A 25,917-nucleotide genomic window follows, 5' to 3' on the forward strand; every position below is an offset into this window, starting at 1 on the left:
GCCGGTGTGCTTGATTCACCTTTCTTGTTCGCATTGCTTGTACCTTGCTTAAAGTTTGAAAATTTCCTTTTATTTTCACCAGATAACTCCACGTGAGTCTCTTTCTTCTTCTGCTCAGAATTCGAAAACTTGTTCAATCGAATAACTTCCCCAGTAAGAGCCACACTGAGATCAATGGCTTCTTTGATTGTCGCAGGCTTGGATGTGGTAACCATACTCATGATCTGAGGTGCCAATCCCCAGATAAAGCGCTTGATACGTTTGAACTCCGGTGTAACCATGTATGGCACCACATGGGACAGATCGTGGAATCTCTGAACATACTCCGCAATCTTGGGACCTTCCATTTTTAAGTGCCAGAATTCAGTCTCCAGCTTCTAAATCTCAGCACGTGAGCAGTACTTCCTTCTCATGAGCTCCTTCAGCTCATTCCATGACATCGCATAAGTAGCAGCTTCACCAAGAGTTTGCACTTGTAGGTTCCACCAAGATAGGGCTCCATCCAGAAATAGCCCTGAGATGTAGGTCACTTGTTGCTCGGGAGCACACTTGCTCATTCTAAGAACAGATTCAGTCTTCTCAGCCCATCTAACAAACGCAACAGCACCTCCTGTACCGTCGAAATTCACGGGCTTGCAATCGAGAAATTGCTTGTAAGTGCATCCTGCACATACGTTTGAATTTACAAATGGTATTAGCGAACGTGCTAAAAATATCCAAATGTATCATAATATATCTCAAACGACTTAACATTACCATTAGGTGGATTGTTATTGCCGTGGTTTTGAGAGATATTTCCACTTATTTCTGCATGAGAAGCAGCATACTGCGCGATAGTGGCAGCAATGATTCCTTGAAGTTCTGCCTCATTAGTGGGCATGCGTGGATCACATCTTGGTGGCATCTTCTAAAAGATGTTTCACGTTGGTCAGGTCATAATAAGTAAATGGTTTACGTACGTAACAACATCATCAAACACATAACATCTCATGTTACAAATTAATCAAGCACATAACATCACATGTTATAGAATATAAACAATCATCTAACATCACATATAATGAGAATACTGCGATTGCGCTATCATAAATCAAGACCACAGTACAATGTTTACAAGTTTCGTGACTGTATCATACATCAAAAGTGACTAAGGGTCACATCGCCCTTGTCTGATTTGTCTAATCAACTACAACAACAATCTAGAACTAAACATCAAAAGTAATGTCATCAAAATGCGGTCTTCAAAAGCTATATAGTCGGCATAATCGCGGTCCTCTCACCAAACGTCTACCTGCGTCAAGTCAAAATGCCTATACTGATGGCGGAGGAGGAGGAAAACGAGAGAAAAGTAAGCGACGCATATGCAACCAATCCTCCTCTAAAGCACGACTGACGCGCAACAAATATGCTATCTGCTGCTCAGAAGTCATGAAGCGAACGTCTGAGTCGGGTGAAAGTGGACGTGGTGTGTGCGGTGCTGAAAATGGGGTCTGACAACGGCAAGGTCGTCGCTGAGCTCTCTCCAACTCCTGTATGCGACGGGTCAGTGCCTCCTGCTGTATCATCAATGATGTAAGGATGTCCTCCGTAGAGTACCCAACATGTTATGGGTGATACGGGTCAGACAGTTGCATAATAGGGGGCGTAGTCCATAGAAATGGCTCGCTAGATGGAGTGAAGGATGGTGCAGTAGGTGGTGCAACATGGGGAAACTGTGATACAAATGGAAAAGGTGATGACAGCATGGGTGGAATAGGAACAGGCGGCTGTCTAGATGACCCCTCTCCAGGACACGGTGGCGGTATGTCCTGAAGGAACGTAACAGTGCGATGAGCATCTGTTGTGTGTGGGGGAAATAGTGGGATATCAGTGGGTGCAGAAATGGGTGCTGAAACGGGGGCTACTGGAGGTGTAACAGGTCGCACAAAAGGTGGGTAATCGTCATCGTCATCAATCCACCCGTTACGTGTGTCGGCGTAACGTGGATCTATATGGGTAGCAAAAGGTGCACGGTCGAACAGCACCGGCATAGGATCAGGAAATGGTGCAACAACAGGATCCTCTATCAAGAGTGGAGCGTCAACAGGAGCGTCAGCAACATGATCATCCACCATCGGTGGAGCAACAACAGGGTGATCAGCTATGGGTATATCATCAACAAAGGGTGCAATGGCTGGTGCATCATCATGAACAGGGTCATGCTCTAATGCAGGATCAGGAGCAACGACTGGCTCAGGGGCCACGACAGGCTCCGGGTCAACAAAATCCATATCAAAATTAGCTGGATCATCAAACAAAGGATCGATAGGGGCTACAGGCTCCTCTAGGGGCTGGTCTAAGTGAATGAACTCGATATCCTGGTCAGGATCAAAACCAGGGGGAAAGACAGGATCAAAATCATTGTCAACCTCGTGATCAAACTCAAGATCGTGTGCGGGAGCAGATGCAACTGATAACGCCATGTCAGGGTCGGCGTCGTGAGAGTGATGCTGCACTCCCTGAGTGTGCAAAGATGAAGACGCCACAGACTCAAAGGAATCTGGGACAGGTGAATCAACAGGAGCCTCCTCTGCAGGAGCACCAACAATGGGTAGGATAACATAAGTAGCAATAGGGGCCCCGCCCTCAAAGTCAGCTTCAGGTGGGTCCTCCTCAAACAGATCGACATCATCGTCAGAAACGACATCGAGGGGGCATATCTACAACTGGATAAGCAGCAAGCGGTATAGGAGCAGGGATCACCGCAAGTGGTAAGTCCCCGACAGGAAGGCCATCAGCAGGTTCAGCTCCGACGTCAGGCAGTGCAAAGGGCTGGAAATCGTCATCATCGGTACTGGTGGTGTCGGAAGTGTAGACCTCTCGCTCTTACGAAACTCTGTCATCTGATATGATCGCCATAAGATCTAAATGTGACAACCCGTACTCCAGAACTATGTTACTTGAACGAATACATGATATGTTTTGTGTTACACGGTTGTGTGAGTGATTAAATGTTACATGTTACGTGATTTAATGTGATTGCATATGTTACTACTTGAACGATTAGTGAAACATTTATAAGAACCCACTCGGTCCATATGGTTGGACTCGAGACCATGAGGAAACCCAAGTGGGGGTTTCGGCCCACTTCCCTTCACACGCATATATACACACATTACCTCTAGGGTTTTAGTTTTACACAACTTAGCAATCAAGAACACACACAAACTCTCCCTCTCTTCTTCGCAAACCGAAGGCAGCCAAGGACTTTCCCCCATCGGAGATCATTGTCCACGGATCAATCCTACTCTCCTTTCAATCGGACGTGGTTGATCATTTACTTGCTACCTGTACTCTTTGTGTATCTGCCGAGCAATCCAAGGTGAGTTCACACAGCCAAGGCATGGGGTTCCCAGGGTGGGAATGGGATTGAATAAACTATACGTACATACTTAGTTAACAGAACATAATGATATGAGTCCTCAGGGTGAGGGTGGTGAATGATAAGATACGGCTAGACTAGTATACCAATTGAACTGATCTTCGCATACACGCCAGGGGTTGGCCGCGATATTATGACTGATCTTCGCACACATGTCTTGGATAGGCCGCGAACTATATACTAAAACTTCGCACACATGCCAGGGTGGCCGCGATACAAATATACATAGTCTAGAATACTTGGGAACTTTCCCCAATCTTCGCATACATGCCGAAATGGCCCGCGATACGAATCAATACTATACATGAACAATGAACGAACTAATACGATGCATGACTAGATAAACAAACGAAATGTTTGCTATACTACTCCATTACTGAACTTATTTTCTGTGAACTCGCTCAACTAGTTTGTTGATTATTTGCTGCATGCCTTGCAGGACCTTAGGTACATTATGGAGCTTGCACAGGGAGGAGCAGGTCGTTGTGGGCAAAGGATCTTGAATGATGTTTCAACACTTATGTTAAATCAAACATACTATTGTTTGGATTACTTAAATGCTTCCGCTATACTTAATTATATTACATGTTCAATATGATTGGTGGTTAGGATCCTGGTCATGTCACGCCTCCAAGCGGTGATACTCCGCGTGTGGATTTTGGGGGTGTGACAGATTGGTATCAGAGCCATTGGTTATAGGGAACTAGGTTTTAATGTGGGAAAACGTTTTTATTAAAACCAGACTATAACCAGAACAGTGCTCTCAACGATCCACAACGACGCTTCGCTCCACGTGCAAGACTCGACATCTTAGGTAATAAGGTTTATGTTTATTGCCTGTTTGCTAGAACTGCTTAGAACTTTGCTCGCATTACGTTTAGATACACATGCTTTGATTACATGAGAACACCTATATGCCCATACTTTTCTGTCATCGCCCTACTCGCGAGCCACTCTTATTTACATTACTTTTACTATGAAGATCATGTCTGGACGAATCAACATGACTCAAGCCCAGCTAGAGGCTCTCGTTCAAGCTCAAGTTGCTGCGGCAGTTGCAGCAGCTCAAGCAGGTCAACACGCGCAGCAGCCTGTCTGCACTTTCAAGAATTTCATGGACTGTCGTCCAAACTCTTTCAGCGGCACAGAAGGAGCGGTTGGACTCCTCCACTGGTTCGAGAAGCTAGAATCAGTATTCGAGATGTGCGAGTGCCCTGAGGCTCGCAAGGTCAAGTTTGCCACCGGCACCTTGGAGGGAATAGCACTAACTTGGTGGAACGCCCAAGTTCAAATCTTAGGGTTGGCAGCTGCTAACGCCACCCCATGGAACGATTTTAAGGAACTCATCAAGCGTGAGTATTGCACGCGTGAAGACATTCACAAGCTGGAAGACGAGCTGTATAATCTGAAAATGATTGGGTCGGAGATCGAAGCGTATACGAAACGGTCAAACGAGCTGGCAGTTCTGTGTCCTACTATGGTGGACCCTCCATACAAGCGCATTGAGTTGTATCTCAAGGGTTTGGCGCCAGAGATTCAGAGCCACGTGACGTCGGCTAACCTCGAAAACATCCAGGAAATCCAACGCCTCGCTCATCGCATCACCGACCAGGCAGTGGATCAGAATAAACTGCCTAAGCGTGTCAACGCTACTGCTACAGTCACTTCAGCTGCTACTACTGCTACACCCAGCGACAACAAACGGAAATGGGATGGGGATTCCGAACAGTCTCAAGCACAGCAGCGCAGGACGAATGACTACCAGAATCCGAGTCAGCAATCATCTGGCAGTCAGGAGCAGGGTGGATACAGGGGAGTACACCCACTATGTAACAAGTGTAACAAGCACCACAGTGGAAGGTGTCGCAAGGAACGTTGCCAGAGATGTTTCAAGATAGGACACGAAGCCAAAGATTGCAGGAGCTCACGACCTGCAAACCAGAATCAGCAACTTCCACCACCAGCTCCTCAGAACCCACAGCAGCAGCAGCCACAACGTGGAAATCGGGGATGTTTCCAGTGTGGGGCAGAAGGTCATTACAAGCGCGATTGCCCACAGTTGAACCAGAATCAGAACAACAACAATAACCAGGGCAATGGGAACAACAACAACAATAATGGCAACGAGGCAAGGGGTCGAGCTTTCATGCTAGGACAAGGAGACGCTGTTTGAACTTATAACTCGTTTTGGGATTTCCTTTATTATGTCTCTGTTACTCAAACAAAGTTTGGTTTGAACACGAATCGTACTGGGTTTTATGGACTATTTTAATTACTATACTTTATGTTTGATATGATGGATGGTTTGATATTATTTGAACACTCCTGCCGTATTTAAGGACCTTATGAACAGGGTGTGCAAACCCTACATAGACAAGTTCGTCATAGTATTCGTGAAGTTCACTTCTTAGGCCGCGTAGTGAACAGGGATGGGATCCATGTCGATCCATCCAAGGTAGACTCAACCAGAAACTGGCCTGCACCACGAGCTACAGACGGTTTACCAAGGATTTCTCGAAGATTGCTCAGCCACTTATGTTACTGACACAGAAGGGTGTCACCTATTGCTGGGAGAGCCCCAGGAGACTGCTTTTCAGCGCGACAAGGTTATCGCTTTCGCCTCTCGTCAACCCAAGATTCACGAGCACAACTACACAACGTACGATTTAGAGCTGGGAGCTGATGTGTTCGCGCTTAAGATATGGCGACACTACCTGTACGGTACCAGGTGCACGATTTACACCGATCACAGGAGTCTCGAGCATATTCTTGAGCAGAAGGATTTGAACATGCGTCAACGACGATGGGTTGAACTACTTAGCGACTACGAATGCGCCATCAAGTACCATTCAGGCAAGGCCAAGGTTGTGGCGGACGCCCTCAGTCGGAAGGACACCCTACCTCAGCGCGTGCGAGCGCTACAGCTTACGATCCAGACTAGCCTGCCAGCACAGATACGAACTGCTCAGATAGAAGCACGGAAGCCCGAAAACGTCAAGGCTGAATGCCTTACGCGGCTCACGACAACGATTAGGACAGAAGGCAGACGGCGCCTACTATGTAACGGGGCGTATTTAGGTCCCACTTTATGGCGGTCTACGCGAACTTGTGATGGATGAAGCTCACAAGCCTTACCACTCAGTACATCCAGGGTCGGATAGAACGTACTAAGACATCAGCACTACTTATTGGTGGCCTAGTAGGAAGGCCCACATTGCTACATACGTCGGAAAATGCTTGACCTGAGTGAGAGTCAAGGTTGAATACCAGAAACTAACAGGGCCTACTTCAGCAGCTTAAGATACCTCAGTGGAAATGGGAAGAAATTTCCATGGATTTCGTTACAGGCCTACCTCGATCCCAGCATGGGAACGATACCATATGGGTGATCGTGGATCGACTCACCAAGTCTGCACACTTCCTACCGATTAAGGAAACGGACAAGTTCTCCACTCTCGCAGACATCTATCTTAAAGAAGTTGTTTTGAGGCACGGGGTGCCCACGTCCATCATTGCGGGTCGCGATGCACGATTCACGTCAGAACTTTGGCAAGCAATGCACAAACCATCCGACTCACGATTAAACATGAGCGCAGTAGCATACAAGCCGCACCATTCGAGGCATTGTACGGGCGTAGATGCCGGTCACCTCTCTGTTGGGCAGAGGTGGGGAATAGTCAGATCACGGGTCCAGAGATTGTAATGGACGCCACAGAAAAGATTGCACAGATACGACAACGCATGGCGGCAGCACGCGACCGTCAGAAAGCCTACGCGGACAAGCGTAGAAAGCCATTGGAATTTCAGGTCGGGGACCATACGAGATCATAGAACGCATAGGCAGGGTAGCCTATAGATCGAACGTACCAGCTGAACTCGGGGCAGTTCACAATGTCTTTCATGTGTCGAACTTAAAGAAATGCCTATCAGATGAAACCCTCATCACTTCTTTTAAGAACTTACTATCGACGGGCGGTTGCAGTTCGTCGGGGAACCAGTTGAAATCACGGACCGGGATATGAAGGTCCTCAAACACAAGAAAATCCCTCTTGCTCGAGTTCGTTGGAACTCCAAACGTGGCCCAGAGTACACCTGGGAACGCGAAGACAGGATGACAGAAAAGTACCCCCAGTTATTCGAAACCAATGCTACCACTACTGAGGCTGAAGCTACTACTTCGGAATTTCGGGACGAAATTCCAGATCAACGGGGGGAGGATGTGACACCCCAGGAAAAACCAGTGAACGATTAAACTTACCTAGCTTCCTCAGTGAGTGCATACCAAATTTCGGGACGAAATTTCCAATTAGTTGGGGATAATGTGACAACCCGTACTCCAGAACTATGTTACTTGAACGAATACATGATATGTTTTGTGTTACACGGTTGTGTGAGTGATTAAATGTTACATGTTACGTGATTTAATGTGATTGCATATGTTACTACTTGAACGATTAGTGAAACATTTATAAGAACCCACTCGGTCCATATGGTTGGACTCGAGACCATGAGGAAACCCAAGTGGGGGTTTCGGCCCACTTCCCTTCACACGCATATATACACACATTACCTCTAGGGTTTTAGTTTTACACAACTTAGCAATCAAGAACACACACAAACTCTCCCTCTCTTCTTCGCAAACCGAAGGCAGCCAAGGACTTTCCCCCATCGGAGATCATTGTCCACGGATCAATCCTACTCTCCTTTCAATCGGACGTGGTTGATCATTTACTTGCTACCTGTACTCTTTGTGTATCTGCCGAGCAATCCAAGGTGAGTTCACACAGCCAAGGCATGGGGTTCCCAGGGTGGGAATGGGATTGAATAAACTATACGTACATACTTAGTTAACAGAACATAATGATATGAGTCCTCAGGGTGAGGGTGGTGAATGATAAGATACGGCTAGACTAGTATACCAATTGAACTGATCTTCGCATACACGCCAGGGGTTGGCCGCGATATTATGACTGATCTTCGCACACATGTCTTGGATAGGCCGCGAACTATATACTAAAACTTCGCACACATGCCAGGGTGGCCGCGATACAAATATACATAGTCTAGAATACTTGGGAACTTTCCCCAATCTTCGCATACATGCCGAAATGGCCCGCGATACGAATCAATACTATACATGAACAATGAACGAACTAATACGATGCATGACTAGATAAACAAACGAAATGTTTGCTATACTACTCCATTACTGAACTTATTTTCTGTGAACTCGCTCAACTAGTTTGTTGATTATTTGCTGCATGCCTTGCAGGACCTTAGGTACATTATGGAGCTTGCACAGGGAGGAGCAGGTCGTTGTGGGCAAAGGATCTTGAATGATGTTTCAACACTTATGTTAAATCAAACATACTATTGTTTGGATTACTTAAATGCTTCCGCTATACTTAATTATATTACATGTTCAATATGATTGGTGGTTAGGATCCTGGTCATGTCACGCCTCCAAGCGGTGATACTCCGCGTGTGGATTTTGGGGGTGTGACACTAAAGTGTCTGAAACTCCAGTGTCTGATGAAGAAGGCATGATGTCTGTAACACAACCACACATATGCATAAACAATCAACATATAATCAAATAAACATGTTAGTCACCAATAAGCAAACAAGTAATTCTCCTAGTCTCACTAGACTAACCTTCCAGCCTCTCAGACTGAACCTCCTAGTCCCTCAGACTAACTCCCTGGCCTCACAGACCGAAACCTACCCAATCTCAAAGATTGGCCCCTCAGTCTACATGACTGAACCTCCCCAGCCTTTAGGGCTGAACTCCCTCAGTCGTGGTGACTGAACCATAAATTTGGAAAAGTGCTCATACTTTTTGTTTGTAGAAATGTTTTGTGTCCTGGATCTGGACGTAATGTATGCAATGTAAAAATGTTTTCATGAGAGCCCTAGTGATCATAGTCTAGACTCGAGAAAGAATCCTAGTTCGCTATGATCAATGCTCTGATACCAAGCTGTCACACCCTGGCTTTGCGGAAGCGTGGGTTTATTTGGTGTGACTTCTTAATACCATAGCTTAATCACAACAAAGCTATATGAAAGTAAAACCATGATGTTCATCCATTAATTCAAGTTTTAAAAATAAAACACGACAACATTGTTTTCAAAAGTCGACACATGCAACGAAATTACAACACGACATAATAAAATCTTGTTCATACGACACAACCAAAAGACATGAAATAAACACAGTTTAAGACTTGTGACTCGTCCAGGCAAAAGTCACAATCCCTAAACTCGGATGACATCATTTCTCCTACGCAGCTTGATGACATAGCATACCTTGCCAGATCCCTAATTTCCTGAAATACATGTAATTTGAAAAATCAACAAAAAGTTGAGCGAGTTAATGTAAAAGTGAGTATGTTTATAAATCGTTAACGTACGTCCCAATGTAAAAATGTTCCTAGTATGTAGCAATTAAGGAAAAAGAGATCACCACTGGATTGCAAAGCCACTAGTATGTGTGAAGTGATGCAGGAAAACTCAAAGCTAGCAAATTTGTACCGGGCCTCGGCTGTAAGACACAGTCACCTCTATGGGCCTCCCCGGCCTCACGAGTGTGGGCTCGCTACACCCAAATAGATCTATCACTCTTGTGTCCCTCGGTCCTAACAACGACGATTAATGGCTTTAAGTGTTGTACCCACCACTCACATGATCTATACGTCCTAACCCTCCTTAAGCTAACCATACCATGTATAAAAATGTTCTAAATAATTGTAACATGTATTTCACGCCCGAAGTTATAAAACTAAAAACAGTTAAGAGAAAAGGGGGACATGAACTCACAGAAGTGCGTCTCGTGAAATAGTCGATCCTAACTCAACCTGCTGCGTGACGACCTACACGTACTAATTTCTATTAGACGGACGGCCGTGCCTTGGCTTAAGGTTTAACGTTTTTGAGAAATAGTTAGACAACTATTTCGTACTCACACTTCTAAATTATTTTATAAGTATATTCCTTCCCAAGGATGGGGGTAATAATACATGTGTGTTTTATAATTCTGAAAATATATTTTTAAGTCTCACTTGAAAAATATATTTTAATTACTTGTCTAAAATGTTTTAAATCCCAAAATATATATATTTTATTTCGTAAGTTTTTCCAAAATAATATTTTCACAAAAATGTACAAACAGGAGTATTTTTCTGAAAAATGCATAAGTTACATTTTTAAAGTTCGCGTTGTATTACGATACTTTTATAACTTAAATATTTATTTTTGTGAGCGCGTTGGTATTATTTTGGAGTCGTAATTTCACGGTGTTTTCATGTTATATTATTTTTACCCTAAAAATAATATATATCTAGTTCACAAAATAATCACATAGTCACACAAGCGTCTTATTATAAAATATATATTCTAAATATATATTTAACAAGTTTTATTTACGAAAATCCACCTCCGGTACTTGGTATTTTATAATAAAATCATGGCGAAGTTTATTTCTGAAAACAAGTTAAAAATATATACGTAAACACTTACTAGAAAAATATTTTCTAAGTGTTATATTTCTGGAAAAATTTCGCCAGAGTTTCCTCTGTAAATGGAGGCGTCCATGCTTTTAGCATATCATTTTCTTTTTGTTAAAATCAACCAAACAATTTACCAATCAACAACATACAATATTTATTCATCAAACTTGACAAAAATAAGACTAAACCATAACTCATGAACTTGAGAGTTTTGTAAAAATATGTAGTAAATTACCATCATTTTTAGTAGGTCGTGTTATCTTTAAAAACATGATTAGTTCCTTGTAAACTTTGTTTTTAAAGAACTTGAAGTTACACAACTTCTAGTCAAGATTCACAAAAATATTTCTTTATGAAATTTCCTTGTTACACAAGTGTTTACACACTTGTTTATTTACCATAAATGCTTCTAGTTTATAAAATATCCGGGTTTTAACAAAACTAGTATTTCCTCTTGGTTCTTCCGAAAAACCACTTGTAGATCTTTAGATCCACAAGTTTACAACTTCATTTTACAAGAAAAATTATGTTTATTCAAGTTTCAAGTTCATGGTGGATGGTTTCATCATCTTTCTTATTTCTAACACTAACATCCTACTAGTTCATGTTCTTGAACATGATCTAGTATGTCTAGATGACGATCCATCCTACTTTTAGTAACAAACAACATCAAATAATCACAACTACACAAGATTCACATGATTTACACACATATCTTCTCTTTATCCACCTTTAATCACTTATGTTCAGGACTTTAATGTAAGTTCTTTAGTGTTTCTAAATTTTTAACCATTAAATCAACTATTAACCACCATAAACAAGATCAAGATGATGATTAGAAACACTTATTACTAGCACAAGGCTAGGGAAGAAACAAGGTGTAAATGTGGTGGATAAAAGAAATCTAGAGCGGTTCTTGAACTTCCGAGAGAATCGGGCTTGTTTGTAGGACTCCTTGCTTCCATGTATATATGAGAAATGGTTGAACAAGGTTTGAAAGTGGTGGTGGTGTGGTGGAAGGGTGGCGGCCGTGAGGGTGGTTATGGAGGAGAGAAACAGCTTGGTTGATGTTGTGTTTGAATGAGAGAGAGTGGTTATCCCTTGAATCTATTTATAAACCAATTTCTATAATATCCATCATGTAATGTGTTATCTAGATACCCAACCATTTAGAAATAAAATAATCAAAAATGGCAAGGGTGTGTCCTACCCTTGTGACTGTCGACAATAGGGGGGGGGTAAGGGTTGGGTGGTGATGATCTAGTTAGGACTTAGTTGCAATCTAATGAGTTTAGTTAGTTGATTAAGTGTGCTGTTTAATATAAAGGGTGTTAGGGTTTTTGGGGACCCTAACTAGCTCAGATAAGTAAAAACAATGTATTTGGTAAAAATTTTATGTTCCGGGTAAAGTCCGGTTGTTTGGTTGGATGTTGATCCGTTAAAGTGCTAAGTAAAGCTTTTAAGTGTCTTTTATATTGTTTTAGTGACACATTAAATTTCCCAACACTTTGGAAAGTGTCTAGAATTATTTTACCAAGTTTTTGCACTTTACTAGCTTTGTTAAAAGCTGAATTATTGTATGTAGTGCAGAATTTTGTAATTAAAGTATGTTTTAGGCACTTCCGGTCACTATAACTATCACCTAGTGATGCAGTTTTATGATCCTCACCTCCCTACACTCATTACTAGTGTAGTGATCTATTCTCGGCTCATACTGGCCTCAAAACAATGTCTGTCTAGTGCTGGCAATGTCAGCATGTTTACTGGGTTATCCGCTCGCTGTGCTAACTGTGCTTTTGTGCATCAAGTTTGTCACTATTGTTTGTGTGTAATAAATGGAGTGACAGTAATAAAGTATGATGCATGAGTATGTATGTATCAGAAAATAGAAAGCAGTTTATTCATAATTGTAATCAAGCACAGTAATTAAGCACTAATTAAATATTAATTAATTTGTATGGATACCTGGATTTGTGAGGGTTGTCACATTAGCTGCACAGAAAGAAACTGTTTTGGAAGCTAATCTTCCAAATGAAAAGTTAGGTGTAACTGCTGAAAAGTTAGCACCTTTCAAGGATGGAATCCTCAGATTAAATGGAAGGATCTGGGTTTCTATTCATGGAGGACTTCGAGATATAATCCTCCAGGAAACTCACAATTCCAAATACTCAGTTCACCCTGGAGGTGACAAAATGTATCAGGATTTGAAAGCTAATTATTGGTGGATAGGTTTGAAGAAATCTATTGCCACACATGTAGCTAAGTGCCTGACTTGTGCTCAGATTAAAGCTGAACATCAAAAGCCATCAGGCCTGCTACAACAGCCAGAACATCCCACATGGAAGTGGGAGATGGTAAGCATTGATTTTATAACCAAGTTACCTAAAACAAGGCATGGAAATGATACCATATGGGTTATAGTTGATAGCTCCGACAAGCTAGCTCATACGTGGATAAGATTGTATCTCTCCACGGAGTGCCGGTGTCTATTATATCCGATAGAGACACTAGATACACCTCTCATTTTTGGAAAAAGTTTCCAAGAATCATTAGGCACTCATTTGAATTTTAGTACTGCTTACCATCCGCAAACAGATGGACAAAGTGAGCGTACAATTCAAACTTTGGAAGATATGCTTCGAGCATGTGTTATTGATTTGGGAGGTAGTTGGGATGACCACCTACCTTTGATCGAGTTCTCCTATAACAATAGCTACCATACTAGTATTCAGGCTGCACCTTTTGAAGCATTGTATGGAAAGAAACGCAGAACGCCTGTTTGTTGGGCGGAAGTAGGAGAAGCTCAGTTATCAGGACCTGATATAGTCCTTGAAACGACGGACAAGATTGTCCAAATTCGTGATCACCTGAAAGCTGCCAAGGATAGGCAGAAAAGTTATGCTGACAAGAGGCGAAAACCTCTAAAATTTGAGGTTGGCGCTAAAGTCTTACTAAAAGTATCACCCTGGAAAGGTGTGATATGTTTTGGTAAGAAGGTCAAGTTAAGCTCTAGATATATTGGACCGTTCGAGATCATCAAATGTGTCGGCAGTGTAGCTTATAAGCTAAATTTGCCTGAAGAGCTGAGTGGAATTCACAATGTATTCCACATCTGCAATCTAAAGAAATGTCTAGCTGATGAATCATTAGCTATGTCTCATAAAGATGTACAGATTGATGAAAGCCTGAGGTTTGTTGAAAGACCTATATCAATCGAGGATCCTCAGGTTAAAAAGCTCCGAAGGAAGCATGTGCCTGTAGTGAAGGTTAAATGGGATGCCCGTAGAGGCCCCGAATATACGTGGGAAGTCGAGTCCACCATGCGACAGAAGTACCCTCACTTATTCCAGTAAAATCTCGGGGTTGAGATTTCTTTTAAGGGGGTGAGGATGTAACACCACGTAAAAACGTGTCCAATTATGTAAAGACACGTGTCATAAACTCTAAATATGTGAAAGATTGAGTTTAAAGGACTAAAGTTGACAAACGGTCAAAATATGTATGTGAAGGGACTAAAAGTGTCAACATGCCAAACTTGTGCCTCTGAATGACCATACGTGAAGAATATATTCTTAAACGAGTGATTAATTGGATATAAGAAGCCATTTATGAAAATAATCGGAAGATTATAAACTACAGGGGTTAAACGTGTCAACATGTTAATTCTTACCTCTGAGTGACCTTTTAACGAACCCGAGGTTTCGAAATATTCAAATATACTCTCAAGAATAAGTGATATAAATTTCATGTGGTTTCGAGATCGTTAAGAAAGTTTTCAAGACTTTGGGTAAAAAGTGTCAACATGATGAAACTTGTGTTTATAGTGATATTTAACGAAACCGGGCCTAACAGAGTTTGATTATACTCCCTTGAGCTTCTACAAACTAACTACAAGGGCCTTATATGCCACCGACCGAAATGAAAGTGGTTATGGAACCATATTAAGGTAGGTGATTAACCCTTAAAAGGACACCTCCTAATTATTTCGTTTGACTAGTTAATTGTTGCGTCAAACTAGTTAGTCAAAAAGTCAAACTGGACAGTAACTTTAAAAATGATTTAAACTAATAAAACAGAAGTTATAAATTATATTTTAACATTCTATTGACTTGGTAATTAGTATTAGAACATGTTTTAACAGGCCTAACCCGACAATTATTAGTTTAAGGTCAGTTTATAACCGAAAGTCGCAAAAGCTTGACTTTTGCTTTGACATTCAGTTCTGACCCGTTTAAACTTAATTCTTCCATGTTTTAAGCTTCCATTAGGACCATATTATACAGTAGTATAACCCCTGGAGTTATATTGCTCGGTCCTTAGTAGTTTGAATTATATGCTCTTGTTTGTTAATATGCTTATAAATGCCGTAAATGCCCTTTTGACATATAAATGAGATTTTTAGAAATGTGAGAGGACAAAAACCTTTGCTACCGATATATAAACTTGTCCCGAAAATTTGACATCAGTTCTTGGTCTCAAACAGAAGTTATGCTCGATATCGTAATTAGAAGCTTTTTATTAATTAAATTGCGATATCATGCATAAGACATGTTTAAACTTGGATTTTGAACCAAAACTCATTACCTACTGATAAGATATTATTTTTAAGGATTTTTAAGATTTTTTGTCAGATTATAATCTGATAAATCATAGAGTTCTTGTGTAATTTGGTAATTGACGATAATACCCTTTTCATGCATAAAATGAGATTAACAAATGATTTGAATGCCAAACCTTTTCCTACTGATTTCATACATTAAATAAATTATTTTGAGCATTTAAAACTGATCAAAATCTCAGATTTACATAAGCATCTTGATTATCGTCAATTAGCGAGTTTTACACTAATTGGGTGCATAGTATGGTTTAAAACCATATTTAACATCTAAGACTTGTTACCTAGTGAATTTTTAAACAAATTTCAATATTATTACAGTAGGTATAAGTCATGAACTCAGACTTCCAAAAATGTCCTTAAAAGCATATGTGAAATGACCAAAATGCCCTTTCGGGGCATAGTATGGCCATAAATGGTAAACCTCACATATATCTAGTATCATACTGATGTAATGAGATAAAATAAATATTTTTACTGATTACAAAAGACCAGAACCTCAGTTTGTTATAAAATCTCTTTTATAATCATTAAAATGACCAAAATGCCCTTACGGGACTTAAATTGGTTTTAAATACTTTTTCGGCATATGTGTTAACATCCTACTGATGTTTAACATATTTTAAGCATAATAACATTTGAGACCTGTATATAATTCATTTGGTTACCCGTTACGCGTATATGCGTTCGGATCGGTTTATGTGACTAGTTTACGTAAAATAGCCGAAACGGGTTTAACCTTATCATTAAATCCTCAAATTCCAGAATGTGTTTAGTTTACCCATATTATACAAGTATCCAAACTTGTCGGGTCTAAACCACATTCTATTCCGGTCTCCGCTTAATTAAGCGTTTAGAACCGTAAAGTTTCTTTCTAGCTAGCCAGTCTAAGTCTTTGACTTAACTAAAGACCCGTTAGCATCCTAATAGGTTATTAAACCTTCTATACAGATTAAGTAGCATCCAGTAGAAGGTATTATCATAAAGCTTAGGAATATACGGCTGAGTTACTTCTCATATCTAGCTCAGGTAAATACTTTTAACTTATTTTCCCTAGTACGAGCTTGATGTAGGATCGTTTGCACGACCAAACGAGTCGTTCAGAAGAGATCTCGTCCAATACAAGAGGCGGAAACAAATGTATCGGAGTTATTTCAGCTGATATGCACACAAAATCACTTTAGTTATCTCTTATATTGATATCAGATCGTATTACAAGGCTGGAGACACTTCGGCAGAGCTTCGCTACCGGAAACCAATCGTCACAATTGAAATGATCAAGGCCACTATATATAGACATTCCATTTCGCACGGAATGATCTCATGCGAAATGACTAGAGCCATTTCGTACTCGTGCGAATTAGATATCTTCCTCTAAACCTTATTTTCTCGTACAACGAGCCCTGATCTTTCTAACCTATTACAAGACTCGATACAAGACGAAGTCGACAGATATATACACTTACAGACTCCCGCTTGGATATTGACGAAGTCTTTAGGGTCGAGTCTTCAAAGTCTTCAGTCTTTATCAGTCTTCTTGCTCTTTCAAAGTATCTGACAATGTAAGCATCCTCAATCTCTATCTTCTTCTCTTACTTTCTCTCTTTCTTCCAGAATCGCAATGTCACACCCCCAAAATCCACCTGCGGAGTATCACCGCTTGGGAGCGTGACTGACCAGGATCAAGCCACCAATCATATAGAACAATGTATATAGTTAAAGTAATAGCAATTAAACCAAACCAAATCCATATGAAAGGTGTTTCCAAAACATAAGTAAGTTATCACTGTTTAGCGGAAGCGTATAAGTAAAACCCAATATAAATAAGTATGTAATGTCATAAGGTGTTCAACAAACAATCACAATCCAAGCCCACAACGACCAGCTCCTCCCTGTGCAAGCTCCATGTATGTAACGACCTGCAAGGCATGTAACAGAGGATCAACAACTAGTTGAGCGAGTTCACAGTTTACAGTTCGGTATATGTAATAGTATGGTAAGCCTTGTATTCGTTCATTATGTCATGTATCGTATAGTTTGTATCGCAGCCCTCCAGGCATGTATGCGAAGATTAGGGAAAGTTCTCAAGTATTCTAGACTAGGTATGTTTGTATCGCGGCCACCCGGCACCTGTGCGAAGTTTTAGTGTATAGTTCGCAGCCTTCCTAGGCATGTGTGTGAAGATTAGTCATATTATCGCAGCCAACCCTGGCATGTGTGCGAAGATCAGTCATATTATCGCAGCCAATCCCGGCGTGTGTGTGAAGATCAGTTCTATAAGCATCACTAGTCTAGCAGTATCTTAACCAATCACCTTCCTCACCCGAGGATCATATCACTACGTTCCATTATCTAGAGAAGTACAAGTAAATAAATCAATCCCATTCCCACCCTGGGAACCCCATGCCTTGGTTGTGTGAACTCACCTTGGTTTGCTCTGTATGCTATGCTCTAGGGTTTATCAAATTGTCTAAGTCCGTTACACACGACCTAGGATATGATGCACATAAATTCAAGATAAGTGTTGATGTTCAATTGGGGTTTACAGGTTCTTGATGCTCAACCAGTAACTTACAGAATCATATTACACAGTAGTAGTTATAGTATCATACAGTACCAAGCAGTATTATTCAGTGACATGCAGTATCTTAACATGCAGTAACAATTAACAGGTAACAGGCAGTATGTTCTTCATCCAGGGTTTTGACTTAGTATTAACAGGAAGCTTGGATCATGTATCACCTTCAACTCAGAATGTATATAAACATCAAAACATCACATATCAAACTCAGACAAGATCAACATGAATTTAAAGTTCGGATATTATTGCTCATGAACAAAGAATTCGGAACAGGGGGGGTTTCCTCACAAAATCGGACCAAGACTTCCCTATGCACAAGTTCGGACAAATGTGGAGGGGTTTTGGGGTCACAAAAGTCGGACTTCATGTTATGTGTATAAACTCGGACCAAGGTAGCTTTTAAAAGTCGGATCCCCTCCTTGTCTATCATAAAAGTCGGACTAAGGGTGGCTCAAGAAACTCGGACCATATATGGTGTTAAAACTCGGACCTCTTGTAATACAATAAGGTCGGACCTTGATATCATTTTCAAAAGTCGGACAACATAAACAAGTAAAGAACTCGGACATTTAACATCATTACAAAACTCGGACCATAGTGTTTATGAAAGAGTTCGGACTGGTTACCCTTTTATAAAACTCTGACTAACATCAACATACATACGAATGATCAAGTTCGACGTGATTGTATCAGTTACACTTTACACATTCATCAGTAACGTTCTATAGTTCATATGATCTGGAAACCCTAATTCATGTATACAGAGTGCAGATTACATAAGCAATCATTCAACGATTACAACAATCATTCGGTGAACAATCTTATCGCCATACAACTAATCATTCATCATATCACAACAATCAACATCAATTGAAAACACAGAACCATCATATGATAAACTAGGGTTTTCAAGAATTACAAGAATCATGCATTGCTAACAATCAAACAATCAATAAACAATGATTACACAATTACCTTGAATGGTTCTAGAGAAAGATGAATCAAAAGTGCGGAAATGTCTTGTGCCAATGATGATGAGGGTGATGATTGCTAGAGAAAAGTACGTGCTTGGATTTTTGTGAGAATGATTAGTGAAAAAGGGAATTAGGGTTAAGTATCATATAAGTTTCACTAATAACTCTACACACCCTTAATTACTATATCTTACACAAGCACACCATCTCACATCAATTTCACAGTTTCACCACCAAGTTCATACATTTAACAAATTAACACATAACCAGGTATAATCACACAATACCTCATTGTATCAAAACGTATACAATTTCCATAACAATTAATTGTGCAAGTCATTAACTACACAAACAATGAACGTGCAATAAATGCGAAATAGAATCTTAGAAATTCGAGTTGTCACATTATCCCCAACTTGAAAGAAATTTCGTCCCGAAATTTAGCATGCGGTTACTGAGGAAGCTAGGTAAGTTGTATCGTTTACTGGTTTTCCCGGGGGTGTCACATCATCCCCCCGTTGATTTGGAATTTCGTCCCGAAATTCCGCTGTAGTAGCTTCAGTCTCAGTAATGGTTGCATTGGTTCCGAATAACTCGGGGTACTTTTCTGTCGTCTGGTCTTCGCGTTCCCAGGTGTACTCTGGGCCACGTTTGGAGTTCCAACGAACTTGGACAAGAGGGATTCTCTTGTGTTTGAGGACCTTAACATCCCGGTCCGTGATTTCAACTGGTTCCTCGACGAACTGCAACCGCTCGTCGATAGTGAGTTCCTTGAAAGGAACTATGAGGGTCTCATCTGACAGGCGCTTCTTCAGATTCGACACATGGAATACATTGTGAACTGCACCGAGTTCAGCTGGTAGGTTTAGTCGATAGGCTACTTTGCCTATTCTTTTAGTGATTTCGAACGGTCCAACATACCGTGGATTGAGCTTGTCTCGTTTACTAAATCTAACCACACCCTTCCAGGGTGAGACTTTGAGTAAAACCCGGTCCCCGACCTGAAATTCCAATGGCTTCCTACGCTTATCTGCGTAGCTATTCTGGCGATCACGAGCTGCAGCCATGCGTTGTCGTATTTGTGCAATTCGTTCAGTAGCATCAACTACCCTTTCTGGACCTGTAATCTGACTATCCCCCACCTCTGCCCAACAGAGAGGTGACCGGCATTTACGCCCGTACAATGCCTTAAATGGAGCGACTTGTATGCTGGTGTGGTAACTGTTATTGTACGAAAACTCCACTAACGGGAGGTGCTTTTCCCAGTTGTTGCCGAAATCGATAACACACGCCCGAAGCATGTCTTCTAGAGTTTGGATCGTGCGCTCAGACTGCCCATCCGTCTGAGGGTGATAAGCTGTGCTCGTGTCTAATCAAGAGCCAAAAGCTTTGAGCATTGCTTGCCATAGTTCTGAAGTGAATCGCGTATCCCGATCCGAAATAATAGAGGTGGGCACCCCGTGCCTCGAAACAACTTCTTTCAAGTAGATGTCTGCTAACGTAGAGAACTTATCTGTTTCTTTGATAGCCAAGAAATGAGCAGACTTTGTGAGTCGATCTACGTTCACCCAAATAGTATCATTCCCGCGCTGGGATCTAGGCAGGCCAGTAACAAAATCCATGGAAATTTCTTCCCATTTCCACTGTGGTATCCTGGGTTGTTGCAGTAGGGCCCGCTGGTTTCTGATATTCCACTTTGACCTTTGCACATGTCAAACACTTGCCGACGTAAGTCGCGATGTGGGCTTTCATGCTAGGCCACCAATATGTTGTTTTGAGGTCGTGGTACATTTTATCCGACCCTGGATGTATTGAGTAGCGAGACTTGTGTGCTTCATCCATCACAAGCTCTCGTAAACCGCCATAAAGTGGGACCTAAATACGCCCCGTGACATAGTAGGCGCCGTCTTCCTTTTGTTCCATTCGTTGCCTCGAACCACGTAAAGCTTCAGCCTTTACGTTTTCTGGTTTCAATGCTTCCACCTGAGCATCTCCTATCTATGCAGGAAGATCAGATTGAATAGTGAGCTGCAAGGCTCGTACGCGTCTAGGTAGAGTGTCTTTCCGGCTGAGAGCGTCAGCCACAACATTGGCCTTGCCTGGATGGTACTTGATGGCGCATTCGTAGTCATTAAGTAGCTCGATCCATCGTCGCTGACGCATATTCAATTCCTTCTGCTTGAAGATATGCTAGAGACTCCTGTGATCGGTGTAGATAGTGCACTTGGTACCGTACAGGTAGTGTCGCCATACCTTAAGTGCAAAAACAATAGCTCCCAGCTCTAAATCGTGCGTCGTGTAGTTCCGTTCATGAACTTTGAGTTGACGAGAAGCGTAGGCAATAACTTTATCCCGCTGCATCAATACACAACCAAGCCCCTGTATCGACGCGTCACAATAGACTACAAAATCATCCGTGCCCTCTGGCAATGAGAGAATAGGTGCGCTGCAAAGCCTATCCTTTAAGTACTGAAAAGCCGTTTCTTGTGTATTACCCCAACGATAGGTAACACCTTTCTGTGTCAACATAGTAAGCGGCTGTGCGATCTTGGAGAAGTCTTTAATAAATCGTCTGTAATACCCCGCCAAACCCAAGAATTGGCGTATTTCCGTTGGTGTACGCGGTGCAGACCAGTTCCTGATCGAATCTACATTGGATGGATCGACATGAATCCCATCCCTGTTCACCACATGGCTTAAGAAGTGGACTTCACGAAGCCAGAAGTCGCATTTAGAAAACTTTGCGTACAATTGCTCCTTTCGAAGAAGTTCTAAGATAAGACGCAAGTGCTGCTCGTGTTCCTCCTGACTCTTGGAGTAGATCAGAATGTCGTCGATGAAGACAATGACGAACTTGTCAAGATAAGGTTTGCACACCCTGTTCATAAGATCCATGAAAACTGCAGGCGCGTTCGTAAGCCCAAACGGCATGACTAGGAACTCGTAGTGTCCGTAGCGAGTTCTGAATGCTGTCTTGGAGACGTCCTCATCCCGGACTCTCAGCTGATGATACCCTGACCTTAGATCAATCTTGGAATAGTAACTCGACCCTTGCAACTGGTCAAATAAGTCGTCAATGCGTGGAAGAGGATAACGGTTTTTCACTGTGACCTTGTTCAGTTCACGGTAGTCGATGCACATCCTGAAGGTGCCATCCTTCTTTTTCACAAATAGTACTGGAGCTCCCCAAGGCGAAAAGCTTGGACGAATGAAGCCCTTATCCAAGAGCTCTTGTAGTTGCTTAGACAGTTCCTCCAGTTCAGTTGGAGCAAATCGATACGGTGCGCGAGCTATAGGTGCTGCTCCTGGAGCTAGTTCGACTTGAAACTCGACCTGACGATGAGGCGGTAGACCAGGTAAATCTTCAGGAAACACTTGAGGAAAATCACGTACAACTGGAATATCCTCTATTCTTTTCTCTTTCGTTGATGCATCAGTAACCAGTGCCAAAATGGTAGTGTGCCCCTTTCGTAAACATTTCTGAGCCTTCAAGAAGGAGATGATGCCAACCACAGCACCACTCTTGTCGCCTTGAACTTCGAGAGGTTCTTGACCAGAACGGAGAATACGAACAATCTTTTCTTTGCATAGGATTTCTGCTTGCTGTTGCTGCTGGAGATTCTGATTTGCAGGCTGTGGGCTCCTGAATCCTTAGCTCCATGGCCCATCTTGAAACACCTCTGGCAACGTCCCTCATTGCACTAACCATCGTGGTGTCTGTTGCTTTCGTTACACATTGGGTGAATTCCCCGATATCCACCCTGCCCCTGACCACCAGAAGTTGGCTGACTCAGGCTCTGGTGATCACTATTCTTGCTCTGCTGCTGTGCTTGAGACTGAACGGTAGCGGAACCCTTGCTGGAATACCCATCCCATTTCCGCTTGTGTGTCACTAGGAGTAGCGGGAGTAGCAGAAGTGGTAGCAGTAGTAATAGCGCTGATACAACTAGGCAGCCTGTTCTGTTCCACTGCCCGATCCGTCTGAGGCAATGAGCAAGACACTGAATGTCTTGGATATTGTCGAGGTTAGCCGATGTAGCATGGCTCTGAATCTCTGAGGCTAGACCCTTGAGGTACAATTCGATACGCTTGCTTGGAGGATCCACCATGGTTGGACCCAAGATGGCCAGTTCGTTCGACCGTTTCGTATAAGCATCAATTCCTGACCCCGTCATTTTCAAATGGTAAAGCTCCACTTCCAACTTGTGGATGTCATCACGCCTGCAGTATTCCCTTTTAATGCGTTCTTTGAATTCGTTCCAGGGGGTGGCGTTAGCAGCTGCCAACTCTAGTATCTGTACTTGCGCGTCCCACCAGGTTAGCGCGATTCCTTCCAAAGTACCAGTGGCGTACTTGACCCTGCGAGCCTCAGGGCATTCACAAATCACGAATACTGACTCGAGCTTCCCAAACCAATGGAGTAGTCCCACTGCTCCTTCTGTGCCACTGAATGTGCTTGGACGACAGTCCATGAAGTTCTTGAATATGCAGGCAGGTTGCTGTGCATTCTGACCCGTTGCGCGAGAGAGATAGGTCAAGGTTAAGCGCGAGAGTTGGGTCACGAGAGTAGGATCTAACATCCTAGGATAGGTTTGGAATAACAGGTTATACCTCCTGCTTGTGCGGCTGCAAGCACCGCAGCAACTTGTTCGTTAATGAGAGCCGTCAACTGGGCTTGTGTCATGTCAACAAGTCCAGACATGATCGAGTAGTAAAAGTAGCATAAGTAAGAATGGACACAAATGTTCTCAAGCAGTAACAAGTAGTGAGCAATGTAATCTAAGCATACCACGAGCAAAGTTCTATGTAATTCTAGCAAGTAGGCAATAAACATAAACCTTATTACCTAGGATGTTGAGTCTTGCACGTGGAGCGAAGCGTCGTTGTGGATCGTTGAGAGCACTGTTCTGGTTATAGTCCGGTTTTAATAAAAACGTTTTCCCATATTAAAACCAAGTTCTCTATAACCAATGGCTCTGATACCAATCTGTCACACCCCCAAAATCCACCTGCGGAGTATCACCGCTTGGGAGCGTGACTGACCAGGATCAAGCCACCAATCATATAGAACAATGTATATAGTTAAAGTAATAGCAATTAAACCAAACAAAATCCATATGAAAGGTGTTTCCAAAACATAAGTAAGTTATCACTGTTTAGCGGAAGCGTATAAGTAAAACCCAATATAAATAAGTATGTAATGTCATAAGGTGTTCAACAAACAATCACGATCCAAGCCCACAACGACCAGCTCCTCCCTGTGCAAGCTCCATGTATCTAACGACCTGCAAGGCATGTAACAGAGGATCAACAACTAGTTGAGCGAGTTCACAGTTTATAGTTCGGTATATGTAATAGTATGGTAAGCCTTGTGTTCGTTCATTATGTCATGTATCGTATTAGTTTGTATCGCAGCCCTCCAGGCATGTATGCGAAGATTAGGGAAAGTTCTCAAGTATTCTAGACTAGGTATGTTTGTATCGCGGCCACCCGGCACCTGTGTGAAGTTTTAGTGTATAGTTCGCAGCCTTCCTAGGCATGTGTGCGAAGATTAGTCATATTATCGCAGCCAACCCTGGCATGTGTGCGAAGATCAGTCATATTATCGCAGCCAATCCCGGCGTGTGTGCGAAGATCAGTTCTATAAGCATCACTAGTCTAGCAGTATCTTAACCAATCACCTTCCTCACCCGAGGATCATATCACTACGTTCCATTATCTAGAGAAGTACAAGTAAATAAATCAATCCCATTCCCACCCTGGGAACCCCATGCCTTGGCTGTGTGAACTCACCTTGGTTTGCTCGGTATGCTATGCTCTAGGGTTTATCAAATTGTCTAAGTCCGTTACACACGACCTAGGATATGATGCACATAAATTCAAGATAAGTGTTGATGTTCAATTGGGGTTTACAGGTTCTTGATGCTCAACCAGTAACTTACAGAATCATATTACACAGTAGTAGTTATAGTATCATACAGTACCAAGCAGTATTATTCAGTGACATGCAGTATCTTAACATGCAGTAACAATTAACAGGTAACAGGCAGTATGTTCTTCATCCAGGGTTTTGACTTAGTATAAACAGGAAGCTTGGATCATGTATCACCTTCAACTCAGAATGTATATAAACATCAAAACATCACATATCAAACTCAGACAAGATCAACATGAATTTAAAGTTCGGATATTATTGCTCATGAACAAAGAATTCGGAACAGGGGGGGGGGGTTTCCTCACAAAATCGGACCAAGACTTCCCTATGCACAAGTTCGGACAAATGTGGAGGGGTTTTGGGGTCACAAAAGTCGGACTTCATGTTATGTGTATAAACTCGGACCAAGGTAGCTTTTAAAAGTCGGATCCCCTCCTTGTCTATCATAAAAGTCGGACTAAGGGTGGCTCAAGAAACTCGGACCATATATGGTGTTAAAACTCGGACCTCTTGTAATACAATAAGGTCGGACCTTGATATCATTTACAAAAGTCGGACAACATAAACAAGTAAAGAACTCGGACATTTAACATCATTACAAAACTCGGACCATAGTGTTTATGAAAGAGTTCGGACTGGTTACCCTTTTATAAAACTCTGACTAACATCAACATACATACGAATGATCAAGTTCGACATGATTGTATCAGTTACACTTTACACATTCATCAGTTACGTTCTATAGTTCATATGATCTGGAAACCCTAATTCATGTATACAGAGTGCAGATTACATAAGCAATCATTCAACGATTACAACAATCATTCGGTGAACAATCTTATCGCCATACAACTAATCATTCATCATATCACAACAATCAACATCA

At 42.0% G+C, this 25,917-nt stretch overlaps 1 protein-coding gene across 1 annotated transcript; it reads right to left on the reverse strand.

Moving 5' to 3' along the window:
* Positions 1-1,604: 1,604 nt before the first annotated feature.
* Positions 1,605-2,114, reverse strand: LOC118490416 (proline-rich protein 36-like). Its single transcript, XM_035988046.1, has one exon. It carries the CDS (start codon positions 2,112-2,114, stop codon positions 1,605-1,607), a length of 510 nt encoding a protein of 169 aa, XP_035843939.1.
* Positions 2,115-25,917: the final 23,803 nt, after the last annotated feature.

This window comes from Helianthus annuus, chromosome 3, assembly GCF_002127325.2.
Source record: "Helianthus annuus cultivar XRQ/B chromosome 3, HanXRQr2.0-SUNRISE, whole genome shotgun sequence".
Classification (NCBI taxonomy): Eukaryota; Viridiplantae; Streptophyta; class Magnoliopsida; order Asterales; family Asteraceae; genus Helianthus; species Helianthus annuus.